Source organism: Oncorhynchus keta, chromosome 10 (assembly GCF_023373465.1).
Source record: "Oncorhynchus keta strain PuntledgeMale-10-30-2019 chromosome 10, Oket_V2, whole genome shotgun sequence".
In the NCBI taxonomy this organism is placed as follows: domain Eukaryota; kingdom Metazoa; phylum Chordata; class Actinopteri; order Salmoniformes; family Salmonidae; genus Oncorhynchus; species Oncorhynchus keta.
The window spans coordinates 65,230,339-65,245,850 of record NC_068430.1 but is presented as its reverse complement, the minus strand read 5'-3'; the positions used below and the strand labels follow the sequence as shown (position 1 = coordinate 65,245,850).

The window sequence follows — 15,512 nt, the reverse complement described above, 5'->3', positions numbered from 1 at the left end:
ACATCTGACTCTCTATAGTTCAATAGACCACGGACATCTGCCTACATAACTGTTAATCATACATCTGACTCTCTATAGTTCAATAGACCACAGACATCTGCCTACATAACTGTTAATCATACATCTGACTCTCTATAGTTCAATAGACCACGGACATCTGCCTACATAACTGTTAATCATACATCTGACTCTCTATAGTTCAATAGACCACAGACATCTGCCTACATAACTGTTAATCATACATCTGACTCTCTATAGTTCAATAGACCACAGACATCTGCCTACATAACTGTTAATCATACATCTGACTCTCTATAGTTCAATAGACCACAGACATCTGCCTACATAACTGTTAATCATACATCTGACTCTCTATAGTTCAATAGACCACGGACATCTGCCTACATAACTGTTAATCATACATCTGACTCTCTATAGTTCAATAGACCACAGACATCTGCCTACATAACTGTTAATCATACATCTGACTCTCTATAGTTCAATAGACCACAGACATCTGCCTACATAACTGTTAATCATACATCTGACTCTCTATAGTTCAATAGACCACAGACATCTGCCTACATAACTGTTAATCATACATCTGACTCTCTATAGTTCAATAGACCACGGACATCTGCCTACATAACTGTTAATCATACATCCCACTCTCACTGTAATAAAACATGCTTCTGTTATAATACACTATGGTATCAGAGACAGAACACATCCCTACTGTGTATTGGACAGAATCTGCATTCCAAATGTCTCCCTATTCCCTGCACAGTGCACGACTTTTGACCAGAGCCCTAAGGGTCCTGGTGAAAAGTAGTGCACTATGTAGGGAATAGGGCACAATTTGGGATGCATACAGAGTCAGTCATGTCAGAGAGGTGCTGTGCAGAGTAATCCTAACACAGCATGAAAAGCCCTTCTGCCCCAGATAGACACACAGAGACAAACTTTCACTGGCTTTTACATAATGAGCTTATGAGAGTGGTGAGTTTGTGTGTGTGTGAGTGTGTATGTGGTGTGAGAGAGTGTGTGTGTGTATGAGAAAGAGAGAGAGAGAGAGTATGTGTGTATGTGTGTGTGTAAGCAGCGTGTTTCGATGAGTATGTGTGTGTCAGTCTGAACTGCTGTGGAAGTGATTAACAGCCCTTTCTCCACTCAGCGGGGCATACCTCATTAAGTTCCTGGAGGCTATTTTACCTCTCTCTCTCTCTCTCTCTCTCTCTCTCTCTCTCTCTCTCTCTCTCTCTCTCTCTCTCTCTCTCTCTCTCTCTCTCTCTCTCTCTCTCTCTCTCTCTCTCTCTCTCTCTCTCTCTCCCCTTTCATCCTCCCTTTTCCTCTCTCTCTGTCTCTCTCTCTCCCCCTCCCTCTCCCCCTCTCTCTCTGTCCTGTGTGTGATGCCTGAGTCACTGTCTAATTATGCGCTAAAAGTCATACTCAGCGGCTGGCAGGATGCTAAACAACAACACTGGCACACACCACCACTTCTCCTCCTCCTCCTCCTCCTCCTCTAGCCATCTCCCGTCAGATTGTATGAGCGCCAGGACGGAGGGAACGGAATTCAAAAGAGTGGAATTAATGATCCTGATGAGATTGATTTGTCTCATTAATAAGCAAACGATTTCACACTCCTGGACGCCCAGGTCGAATTAAAAAGTAGTCTGTTATTAGAAAGTAATTAGGATGAAAACAGTTACACAAAGCGGCCCTCAATTCTGAAATAGACACACAGTAATACACAGACCGATAGAAACATCCCTGCCATAGACAAACCTCAAAACCAGCTCATACCAGTTCTCCATGTCTCATCTATGCTGGCTTCGAAGCCCCTATATGAGTGTGTGTCTGTGTGTGTGGGTGTGTGTGTGTCGAGAGAGTGTCTATGGGATGCATAGTCGAGCGAATCAAGGGCCAGCGAATACGCGACTGGTATGAAATGAAATATCACACTGATTTAATAAGTCTTCTATGTTAAACTTGTGCTTCATAAAAAAGTTAAGTGCAATTAAATTACAGTTTGGGTGGCAGATGGCAGATGACTTCAGCCCTGAGAATGCCGTTGGCCAAAAAGGGGGATATCACACCGATCTGGCAACCACGGACTAATGCAGAAACACTAGTGTGGGGGGAACGCTGGAGACAGCACTCTATTGCTGAGTGAGGAACCTATTGGGTTGGCTCTGGTAGTGCTGGTGTGGTACTGTAGAAAAAGGGGATTTGTCTTTTGCTAATGGGTAGCATTCATCTCAATTTCCAAAGTGATCTCCCCTCCACTGAAGTATAAATAGGAGGCAGCTTTATGAAACATACTGGAATGATGTTGGAAATGTAACCTTGATATTTAACCTTGAAGTAGGTTGTAGGACTGCAGGAGGCAGTTGCAGGGCGTTCTGTGTGGTGCATACGTTGGATTTATCGAACGTATGCGTCAATCTGTGTGCGTAAACGACTTGACAGAAATGGTAGCAGAAGGTGAATGTTGAACTTTTGTTGCGACACATATCCAGATGATGCCGCGTACCATTTTGCACAATGACGCTATTGGTGTGATCAAGGCGTAAGATCCGATGACACGTTTTACACATACTGTACGTGCCTGCATGCATACGCACACAGAGACTAAGGAGTCTGAACACGCATACGGAGGTATCTGTTTATACAGTGGACTTCTGCCACTCCCTGAGGGTCTCTGTCTGTGTATGTGTGAACATTTGTGCATCCATGCGTCTGTTTCTTCCTCTAACAGCAAAAGAACCCGAGGAACGAAGCAGGAAGAACACTCTCTGCAACAGGAAACCACAATAGATCCAGAGGCAAAGACATCTACGAAACAGACGGTGAAAGAACAGAGAACACCTTATCTTCAACTCACCTACCTGCTTCCCTGTACCGCTTACACACGATCTTACCACCTACACATACTGCTACACCTTCTATGGTGTTAAATTCAACTTCCCCCTCCCAGTGTCACTGCTACAATATAATTGTTATAGTCTCTAATAGTGATAAAGTGACTGTAGGACTGGCAAAGAGAATGTCTATTGCTGATAGGAACATTGGAGTGAGATTGAACAGGCACGCACACGCGCACAGAGTGGTGGAGTGGAGCGCAGTGTGAGGAAGAGAAGACATCTGTGAAGCTGCAGAGGGAGAACATAGGGGAACAGCACTGTGTACCAGTCTGGCTCTGCAGCCGATGTGTATCACTGACAAGTCGGTGACCTTGATGGGTGTGTGTATGGGTACGTGTGTGTCAAATGAAGTGTGTGTCACAGTGTGTGAGTGTCTAAACTAATGGAGGTGTTGAACGTGTGTGTCAGTGTGTCAGTGTGTGAGTATAAACTTAGTGTTTTAAGTGTGTGTGTGTGTGTGTGTCTAAACTTAGTGTTTTAAGTGTGTGAGTCTAAACATAGTGTTTTATGTGTGAGTGAATGAGTTTAAACGTAGTGTTTTATGTGTGAGTGAATGAGTTTAAACGTAGTGTTTTATGTGTGAGTGAATGAGTTTAAACGTAGTGTTTTATGTGTGAGTGAATGAGTAGGAAATCTGAGGTTTGTAGTTTTTGAACTCTTGGCCTATCAATACACAGTGTCTATGGGGTCATTTTGCACTTCCTACGGCTTCCACTAGATGTCAACAGTCTTTAGAAACTTGTTTGATGTTTCTACTATAAAGGAGGTGGGAATGAGATGGGATTGAGTCAGTGGTCTGGCAGGGTGCCACGAGCTGGTCACGCGCATTCACATGAGAGGTAGCTTTCGTTCCATTGCATGTCTGAAGACAAAGGAATTCTCCGGTTGGAACATTATTGAAGATTTATGAACCTGTTATGGATCATGTGCATTTTCGCAGCTTTTTGTTAAAAATCGTGCAACATTTCAGTGTCCTGCTACTCATGCCAGGAATATAGTATATGCATATGATTAGTATGTGTGGATAGAAAACACTCTGACGTTTCTAAAACTGGTTAAATCACGGCTGTGACTATAACAGAACGTGCGTTTCATCGAAAAGCGCAGGAAAATCTGATCACTGAAAACTGGAAAATATATCAATGCGCCACTTGAATGTATTGTTGAAAAGAAACCACATTAAATGGGGCCGAGGTTGCAATACCTACAGCTTCCACACGATGTCAACAGTCTTGTCATTTGTCTCGGATTTGTTTCTTGGTCAAACGGACACGAGGGAGCGCATTTCTTCCGGTCTCCGACCGGATGTTTTGGTTGAGAGATATTTGGACATGATATCAGGACGTGGAGCTATTGAATATACACCGCCCCGTGATCATTTTGATAGATTATTAACGTTTACCTAAAGTTGCATTACAAAAGTATTTCGAAGTGTTTTGTGAAAGTTTATCGTCAACTTTTTTTATTTTAAAAAATGACGTTGCGTTATCAAACTCAGTTTTTTCCTTGATTACACAGTCTTCATAGATCGATATCTAGGCTATATATGGACCGATTTAATCGGAAAAAAGACCCAATAGTGATGTTTATGGGACATCTAGGAGTGCCAAGAAAGAAGCTCGTCAAAGGTAATGAATGTTTTATATTTTATTTCTGCGTTTTGGGTAGCGCCAGCTACCGCAAAATCTGTCGTTTTAGGTGACGTTGCAGTATTTTGTGGATGCATGCTATCAGATAATAGCTTCTCATGCTTTCGCTGAAAAGCATTTTACAAATCTGACTTGGTGGATAGATTCACAACGAGTGTAGCTTTAATTCATTACCTTGAATGTGTGTTTTAATGAAAGTTTGAGTTTTATCAAAAACTATAGGTGCAATTGCGCTCTGAAATTTCAGCTGATTGATGTTCCTGCATGGGAACTATATTCTGCATCATCCTTAAGAAGATTTATTAAAAACATCCTAAAGATTGATTCTATACTTCGTTTGACATTTTCTATGAACTGTAATATGACTTTTCGTCTGAACATTTGCCTGGACCTGCCCGCGCGTCGTGAGTTTAGATTGTGTACTGAACGTGCAAACCAAAAGTAGTTATTTGGACATAAATGATGGACTTTATGGAACAAATCAAACATTTATTGTGGAACTGGGATTCATGGGAGTGCATTCTGATGAAGATCATCAAATGTAAGTGAATATTTATAATGCTATTTCTGACTTATGTTGACTCCAACATGGCGGATATATTTTGGGGTTGTGTTGGTCTCTGAGCTCCGTTCTCAGATTATTGCACGGTTTGCTTTTTCCGTAAAGTTTTTTTTAAACCTGAAAAGGCAATTGCATTAAGGAGAAGTATATCTTTAAATCTGTGAATGACACTTGTATCTTTTATCAATGTTTATTATGAGTATTTCTGTAAATATATGTGGCTCTGTGCAAATTCACGGGATGTTTTGTAGGCAAAGCCAAATGTAAACGGAGGTTTTTGGATATTAATATGAACTTGATCGAACAAAACATACATGTATTGTGTAACATGTTGTCCCGGGAGTGTCATCTGATGAAGAATATCAAAGGTTAGTGATGAATTTTACCTATATTTCTGCTTTTTGTGACTCCTCTCTTTGGTTGGAAAATGACTGTATGCTTTCTGTGACTAGTTGCTGATCTAACATTATGATATGTTCAGCTTTCGCCAAAAAGCCTTTTTGAAATCGGACACTGTGGTTGGATTAAGGAGAATTGTATCTTTAAAATGGTGTCTAATACTTGTATGTTTGAGAAATTTGAATTATGAGATTTCTGTTGATTGAATTTGGCGCCCTGCAATTTCATTGGCTGTTGGCGAGGGGTTCCGCTAGCGGAACGGGGAACCTAATCTTAACCCTAAATCTAACCCTAAATCTAACTCTAGCGCCTAACCGTAACAATAAAACTAACCCTAGCTCCTAACAATAACCCTTAACGTAATTATAACCATAACACTAATTCTAACCTTAGCCCTAAACCCCCCAGAGACAGCATTTGACCTTGTGGGGACCAACAAAATGTCCACAGTTGGTCAAATGTTTGTTTACTATTCATAAACATGAACTAGAGACATATGCACTCACTGCACTGTACGTTTCTCTGGATAATAGCCTCTGTTGAGTGGCGCACACACACACACACACACACACACACACACACACACACACACACACACACACACACACACACACACACACACACACACACACACACACACACACACACACACACACACACACACACACACACACTCTCTAGAGGTTCGACAGAGCAGGAATGGAACTTTTTGAAACCCCACTCTTTCCAAAGGTAGTCGGTTCTATTCCCCCAGGGATCACATACATGAACTAGAACTATATGCACCCAGTATGCACTCACTGCACTGTAAGTCTCTCTGGATAACAGCCTCTGTTGAGTGGCATATATTATAGAAAATGTAAAACGGTGCACACAAGACACACACAGACAAAGACTCCTCTATTCCATGCTCTCCTGGGATCCCTTCCCTGTCCCTGTTTCTGCCACCGACAGGTGAAATAATGGTTATTCTCTCTCTGTCTCTCTCCTTCCCTCTCCCTTTGTCTCTCTCTCCTTCCCTCTCCCTTTGTCTCTCTCTCCTTCCCTCTCCCTTTGTCTCTCTCTCCTTCCCTCTCCCTTTGTCTCTCTCTCCTTCGCTCTCCCTTTGTCTCTCTCTCCTTCGCTCTCCCTTTGTCTCTCTCTCCTTCGCTCTCCCTTTGTCTCTCTCTCCTTCGCTCTCCCTTTGTCTCTCTCTCCTTCGCTCTCCCTTTGTCTCTCTCTCCTTCCCTCTCCCTTTGTCTCTCTCTCCTTCGCTCTCCCTTTGTCTCTCTCTCCTTCGCTCTCCCTTTGTCTCTCTCTCCTTCGCTCTCCCTTTGTCTCTCTCTCCTTCCCTCTCCCTTTGTCTCTCTCTCCTTCCCTCTCCCTATCGCTCCCTCTATTTCTCTCCCTATCGCTCTCTCTATTTCTCTCCCTATCGCTGTCTCTATCTCTCTCCCTATCGCTCTCTCTATCTCTCTCCCTATCGCTCTCTCTATCTCTCTCCCTATCGCTCTCTCTATCTCTCTCCCTATCGCTCTCTCTATCTCTCTCCCTATCGCTCTCTCTGTATCGCTCTCTCTATCTCTCTCCCTATCGCTCTCTCTGTCTCTCTCCCTTACTCCCTTTCTGTCTCTCTCCGCTCCAGGAAGTTATTCCTTTTCCCAGAGCATACACAATAAACAAACCAAACAAACTCAATCAAGGGAAATAGAATTTAATCCCCAGAACATTTTTGAAGGTTAAAAAGTGAACCCGGAGAGGAATACTAAATTAGGATTGCATCAGTCGAGAGAGCCAAAGACAAGAGGCAGAGAGGGAGGAAGAGCAGGATCGAGGAAAAGGTAGAAAGCACAGGGGTCAGAGTTAAACGGTGGCAGGCTGCTTTTCCTCAATTAAGAGGACTCCCAAGTGTTTTATTATTTAGTTCTTTAGTTCCTGAAATGTCGTCTACTGGTGGGGTAGACACACAAGCATACCAGAGAATGACAGTCAACACCTGATCTGGGATCAGATATTATCCACATATTAAGCACTCCATCAAGTGGCTGTACACTGATCCCCCATCAGTATTAATCAGCACACACAGCAGCCTCTGTCTACCAATTACGCCATGATAAACAGCGTTGGACCAGCGCACTAAAACTGCAGTTAAAGCACTGAAACATCTGGTGTAGAGATAGCACAGTATCTCATAGTCAGAGAGAGGAGAAGAGGACCGATCTAAAACAACAAATCCAAGTCATGCATTTGAGGCACAAGACGGCTCCATTAATCAATACTGTGGAGGCTCTGTGTGGATGGACGCCCATCTGAGGCTTATTTTAGAGAGAGAAGCGGGCAGAGACAAGATGTGAGGAGTGAAGGATGAGGGCCTGTTCTTTTGTTCCTCTTGTTCGCGCCATCTTTCACTTTCTCCGGTCCTCCCTCTCTCTCCCTTTCACTTTTGTTTACCTTCACTCTTTACTTAATCATGTTGCTCAGTGTGCATGACACAATAATAGAGCAAACTGCATTCATTGAAGGTGGCGACACGGGGAAGGTAAAGGGAGAACTCACTTTCACTCTTTCTTTCATGTACCTTCTTTCTTCCATTTGCAAAAACTGAATTCCCTGACTTAATTACATGGCAACAAGTAAAGTCAATAACAAGCGGTGGTGGTATTTCTTAAAGAAGAGTGTCTTGTTGATCGTATGGTTGAGCATGGCGTACTTCTTAAAGAAGAGTGTCTTGTTGATCGTATGGTTGAGCATGGCGTACTTCTTAAAGAAGAGTGTCTGGTTGATCATATGGTTGAGCATGGTGTACTTCTTAAAGAAGAGTGTCTTGTTGATCGGATGGTTGAGCATGGTGTACTTCTTAAAGAAGAGTGTCTTGTAGATCGTATGGTTGAGCATGGTGTACTTCTTAAAGAAGAGTGTCTGGTTGATCGGATGGTTGAGCATGGTGTACTTCTTAAAGAAGAGTGTCTTGTTGATCATATGGTTGAGCATGGTGTACTTCTTAAAGAAGAGTGTCTTGTTGATCGGATGGTTGAGCATGGTGTACTTCTTAAAGAAGAGTGTCTTGTTGATCGGATGGTTGAGCATGGTGTACTTCTTAAAGAAGAGTGTCTTGTTGATCGGATGGTTGAGCATGGTGTACTTCTTAAAGAAGAGTGTCTGGTAGATCGGATGGTTGAGCATGGCGTACTTCTTAAAGAAGAGTGTCTTGTTGATCGGATGGTTGAGCATGGTTACGCCGCTATTTTCTCCGTCAACAAGGATAACGATTTCAAATGTACCACCATTTATTCCCAATGAGCTATTGGAGCGCGAGTTATTGAGGTTGGGGAAGTTTGCAAGTTCAATTAAGATTGTCCCATTGGGTTGCAAACACCCAGCTTTGAAACAGGTTATGTCGTTTCAAACACCCGGATGTTATGCATCTGTTACGCAGCAGAAACACATTGTTGTAGGACGTAAAGACAGATCTGGGGAGCCATTTTCCCAGACTGGTGAGGAGATGCCCAGTACGAGTGATGCGGTACAGGAGGGGGTTCATGTGGAGCTAGTCTCCCAGGTAGTAGAGGAGATGCCTGGTATGAGTGATGGGGTACAGGAGAGGGTTCATGTGGAGCTAGTCTCCCAGGTAGTAGAGGAGATGCCAAGTACGAGTGATGCGGTACAGGAGGGTGTTCATGTGGAGCTAGTCTCCCAGGTAGTAGAGGAGATGCCTGGTACGAGTGATGGGGTGCAAGTGGGGAGTGTTGAGAGGGATGTGGCTGCAGTTGAGGAGGATCAGGAGAAGGATATGGATATCTCTCTTGATATGATAGCAGCTGGCGACGACTCAATTTATAATCTAGAGGAGATAAATGGGTTCCTGGAGCAGACTTTTGGGAAATCTGTGAAATTGGCCATTTTTTTTTTTGATGTTGATGAGTTTGTGAGGTCAGCTGTGGTGTTACAGAAGACAGTGGGGTTAGACAAGTTGAGTGTGAAGAAGCTTTTTCCCTTGAGGAAATGTGTTACTGCTGTCACGGCAGCAAAAGGTGGTGGGAAACGTGGTAAGGTTAAGAGAAAATTAAAACTGATGATGCTCATGCCTCATAGGGTGTGTTTTTTTTTCTCTTTGTCGGGTTTCTCTGTGGTGTTTTCTGCTTTTCCTTTCAACATGGAGGTACTAAGGGTAGGTTCTCTCAATATTAATGGGGGAAGGGACAGGAATAAGAGGACTTGGGTATTAGAAGTAATAAAACAGAAAAGGCTTCATGTAGTTTTTCTACTGGAGACACATAGTGATGAGGAACATGAGGTTGACGGTGATGTTATGTTTTTTTTGTTACTCGGGTGGGAAAGTCTATGCTTTCTGGTTCTTTGTTTTTGGCCGGGTATGATTTTCAATCAGGGACAGCTGTCTATCGTTGTCTCTGATTGGGAATCATACTTAGGCAGCCTTATTTCCTTTTCTCATTTGTGGGTTGTTGTCTTCGTTTAATGCATGTATAGCCTTACGGAGATTCACGTTAGTTTTTGTTGTTTATTGTGTTGTTGGCGACATTTAAAAAATAAAGAATGTACACTCACCACACTGCACCTTGGTCCGATCATTTTCACGATGACGCTCGTGACAGATTTTGTGTTTTTTTTTTTTAATGTTTATGCTCCTAATGAGGTTACAGAGCGTATTGCCTTCGTCCCCCTGAATGTAGGTGATCACGGATGACAGTGAAATGCGCCAACATGCCGTAGATTTCTACTCTGCCCTCTATAAGGCGGAGGATTGTGATTCTCTGTGAGCTGAACAGTTGTTACATAGACTTTCTCAATTGGGCCCTGAGCAGAGAGCTGCTTTGGACTCTGACATTACTCTGAAGGAGCTGTCCACAGCAGTTATACAGCTTTCATCAGGCCGAGCCTCTGGCATCGATGGTTTACCATCTGACTTTTGGGGGTCTATTTGGGGGGATTTTTATGAAGTGGTGTGTGAATATTTTCATGAGGGTTCTCTTCCTGTATCCTGTCAACGTGCTGTGCATTCATTGTTGCCAAAAAAAGGGGGATTTGGCTCTCCTAAAAAATTGGACACCTGTTGCATTGCTGTGTGAGGAATAAAGAAACATATGTAAATGTCTCTCAAACAGGTTGAAAGAGTATCTGGGGCTGTTCGTCCAACAGTCTTACTGTTTACCTGACAGTTACTCTATTGTTGATAACCTGTTTCTAATAAAATACGTTTTAGACATTTGTAAACTGTCTGATGTGTGGATTTACTTTCTTTGGATCAGGAGAAGGCTTTTGACCATGTGGACCACCAGTACTTGTTCAAAACAATGAAAGCCTTGGGGTTTGGGGATGTTTAAAAAAAAAAAAAAATTATTGGATGAGTTTACTGTTGACTGGTTTGAGTTGCCCCATCCCCGTCCAAAGGGTATCAGGCAATGGAACCAATGCTTTGTTTTTAAGGGCGAGGCATACTGGTGTCTCTGTGCCAAGGGTAATGAAGGGTGTGTTTCCAGATGACCTGACAGTTAATATTATAGGGGTTGAGGATGTTAAGATTCTCTCAAATGCTTTAAATGTGTATGAGGGGGCCTCCTCAGCTAGAGTCAATTGGGGAAAGAGCGAATTGCTATGGGCAGGTCAGCTTCAGACGGGGTCCGCTCCACGGTTATCAGGGGAGATTCAGTGGGCCAGAGATGGGATGAAGACTGGGTTTTTTCCTAGGCTCCGATGTCTTTCAGAAAAGGAACTGGAGGGTGTAGTGGAGAAAGTGTGTGCCAGATTGTCAAGGTGTAAATAAGTGCTACCTCAGCTGTCTTAGGGCGCTGGTAGCCAATAATCTAGTTGCCTCTACCCTGTGGCACAGACTAATGATTTTACAGCCATCAGAAGCTGTTGATGCAAGAGCTTCAGAGGACCCTTGTCAATTTCCTCTGGTCGGGACAAAACTAGATTAAAGCTGCAGCCCTGTACCTGCTACTGCACGAGGGTGGGCAAGGCCTGGTGGACATTTCTTCCAGGATCATGGCTTTCCGGCTTCAAGGAGCCCAGAGGCTGTTGTACAGTGACGGTTCTAGCTGGGTCGACAACAGCCTGCACATCTTTTCCTCTTAAAGCTAGAGGTGAGTGATTTGTCTGGCTTTGATTACACTTTATGAGTCTGTTATGCAGGCTTGGGGAGTTTTTTGTCAAGTCCCGTAAGGCCAAGCACGCCACCAGAGATGTGGCTTTTTGAAGAGCCTTTTTTAACAACTCTGCCATCCAGTCCCACGCTCTGGGTTCAGCCATCCTACGTTCATGCCTGTTAAATGTGGGGCGTACCAAGCTGGGTCATCTGACACGGAGCAGGAGCAGATCGTTGGAGGAGCTGGGAGAAAGAGCAGGGATCCGATCATCTCGCCTACTGAGGAAGGTCGTCGCTGAGGTCTGTGATTCCGTGCCAGTACTTCAATCGGCAGCATGTTTACTGACACTTCCAATTCTGATCGATGGATGGAGGGTCTGGATTATATGTTCCCTGCGCTGAATGTCAGTGCTGCGGCGGGGGCATTAGAGGAGGACGTGGGGATGCTGTTTTCCTTCGATGCCCCGGAGCTAGGGGAGCTCAAGGAGGTGGGAAAGACAGCTGACCTCCAATGGAGGATAATACATGGAGACAAAGCCACCAACATGCATCTGGTCCACCTGGATCCTACTGTTGAGGAAGGGTGTCCATTCTGTGCTGAGTCTGAAACTCTGGCACATCTGTTCTTAGTGTCCCAGGTTGGTCAGGATGATTGATCTGATCACTAGCTGGTTCTCAGCTCTGTGAGAGGTTCTCTCTTCCCAACAGTTTAAATTTGGGCTAAAGTAAAGGTTTAGTTGAAGGAGGGTAGTTATTTGAGTTAATTTTGTGTCAGGGGCAGCTAAATTAGCAATATGGAAGACCCAAAAGAACAGTATTCGGGGACAGGGGTCTGTGGATGGGAATGCTGGAGGGGAAGTTGGTCGAAAGACTAAGGGTTGAGTTTGCCTATTACAAAATGGTTAACAACATTGATCTGTTTATGAGCATATTGGGTATTCAGAGGCTGATGTGTTTAGTTACTGTGGAGGAAGATTTGGTGTTGTGTTTTTAATTGATGTGTAACCATGGTTTTGTTTGAGTGTTTATTGTGTTGTGGGTTCCCAGACCCAATAAAGGTTATTTAAAACTCAAAACTCTCAATCTCTCTCTCTCATCGCTACCTTCTTCTGTTCCCTCCAGCGTTGGCGCAGCTTGGAGTGGAGGCGCTGGGCGGCCGTGCCCCACTGTGATGCCAGCCTCCTCATACGGCGCTTCATGAAGCTCAGCGACTCTTTGCCCGTGCCAACCTGGTCTAGCAGAGATGACAGGTCTGTGCGGAATGCAGCCTTTAGGGAGGGGGAGGGAGAGCGAGAGGGAGAGCGAGACTGGTCAATTTACCCCCCATTTTTATCTTTAAAAAAATGTATATTATCTAAAACCCTAAACAGTAAAAGCCTATAACTTTACAGAGATGCAGAGAGAGTCTAAGTAGTGAAGAAAGACACAAGAAGAGGGTGAGAGATGGAGAAAGTGTGGGAGGAAGGATGAGAAGAGAGGTCAACTGGAGCAAGCCTACAGATGTACTGAATATGGCAATGCATGATAGCTACCCACACAGGCTCCTCTCCCACACCCCCTCTGCAATAGGAACACAGTAGTTCAGAGGAGTGTGTGCAGCCTGTGTTCTCTGGGGAGATAGTACTACAAGCTAAGTCTCTAGAGGAACCTGTGCTAGTTAAACGGCTATGACTATGGAGCCTAAAAGTCTTTCTCTCTCTGTCCATCACACACACACACGCGCACGCACACACACACACACACACACACACACACACACACACACACACACACACACACACACACACACACACACACACACACACACACACACACACAGCCTGCTATAAATAGCCTAGATTATCTGGCTAACAGAGCCACTGCTGTAATTAGGAATGTTGCCAAACACTAATAAGCTATTCAATACTAAAGAACAGCAGAGAACTCACACAAACACATTCAGCATTCACACTCACACACTCAGATCACACAAACACATTCAGCATTCACACTCACACACTCAGATCACACAAACACATTCAGCATTCACACTCACACACTCAGATCACACACACACATTCAGCATACACACTCAGATCACACACACACATTCAGCATTCACACTCACACACTCAGATCACACACACACATTCAGCATTCACACTCACACACTCAGATCACACAAACACATTCAGCATTCACACACACACACTCAGATCACACAAACACATTCAGCATTCACACTCACACACTCAGATCACACACACACATTCAGCATTCACACTCACACACTCAGATCACACACACACATTCAGCATTCACACTCACACACTCAGATCACACACACACATTCAGCATTCACACTCACACACTCAGATCACACAAACACATTCAGCATTCACACACACACACTCAGATCACACAAACACATTCAGCATTCACACTCACACACTCAGATCACACAAACACATTCAGCATTCACACTCACACACTCAGATCACACAAACACATTCAGCATTCACACTCACACACTCAGATCACACAAACACATTCAGCATTCACACTCACACACTCAGATCACACACACACATTCAGCATTCACACTCACACACTCAGATCACACAAACACATTCAGCATTCACACTCACACACTCAGATCACACAAACACATTCAGCATTCACACTCACACACTCAGATCACACACACACATTCAGCATTCACACTCACACACTCAGATCACACAAACACATTCAGCATTCACACTCACACACTCAGATCACACACACACATTCAGCATTCACACTCACACACTCAGATCACACAAACACATTCAGCATTCACACACTCAGATCACACAAACACATTCAGCATTCACACTCACACACTCAGATCACACAAACACATTCAGCATTCACACTCACACACTCAGATCACACACACACATTCAGCATTCACACTCAAACACTCAGATCACACAAACACATTCAGCATTCACACTCACACACTCAGATCACACAAACACATTCAGCATTCACACTCACACACTCAGATCACACAAACACATTCAGCATTCACACTCACACACTCAGATCACACAAACACATTCAGCATTCACACTCACACACTCAGATCACACAAACACATTCAGCATTCACACTCACACACTCAGATCACACACACACATTCAGCATTCACACTCACACACTCAGATCACACACACACATTCAGCATTCACACTCACACACTCAGCACACACACACACATTCAGCATTCACACTCACACACTCAGATCACACAAACACATTCAGCATTCACACTCACACACTCAGATCACACACACACATTCAGCATTCACACTCACACCACACAAACACATTCAGCATTCACACTCACACACTCAGATCACACACACACATTCAGCATTCACACTCACACACTCAGATCACACACACACATTCAGCATTCACACTCACACACTCAGATCACACACACACATTCAGCATTCACACTCACACACTCAGATCACACACACACATTCAGCATTCACACTCACACACTCAGATCACACACACACATTCAGCATTCACACTCACACACTTTGATCACACACACACATTCAGCATTCACACTCACACACTCAGATCACACTCACACACAGACACATACACACACACCTTGTGTTTAGGGATCGCTCTCTGTGTGTAGGTATCTCTGAACCTGGTTAATAGCTGTGCAGGGATTGTTTAGAAAAAATAGCACATATTGACTCAGCCTTGAACACCGTTCTGCAAATAGTATCAGGCACTGAGCTGTATGTTTGAGGGTAAAGAGTTCATCTGTGCTGTGTCTGGAGTTGGCTACAGCAGTACAATGAGGGAGGGAGCTGAGGGAGGAGGTGGAGGAGAGAGATGAA

At 43.9% G+C, this 15,512-nt stretch overlaps 1 protein-coding gene across 2 annotated transcripts in view; it reads right to left on the bottom strand.

Moving 5' to 3' along the window:
* The window catches only part of LOC118389394 (alpha-1,6-mannosylglycoprotein 6-beta-N-acetylglucosaminyltransferase B-like), a 182,246-nt gene that overhangs the window by 92,933 nt on the left and 73,801 nt on the right, over positions 1–15,512 (bottom strand). For both annotated transcript variants that reach the window (XM_052527616.1, XM_052527617.1), the window contains one exon: positions 12,723–12,887. In XM_052527616.1, coding sequence (XP_052383576.1) covers positions 12,723–12,887 — 165 coding nt within the window. The remainder of the gene's footprint in view (positions 1–12,722; positions 12,888–15,512) is intronic.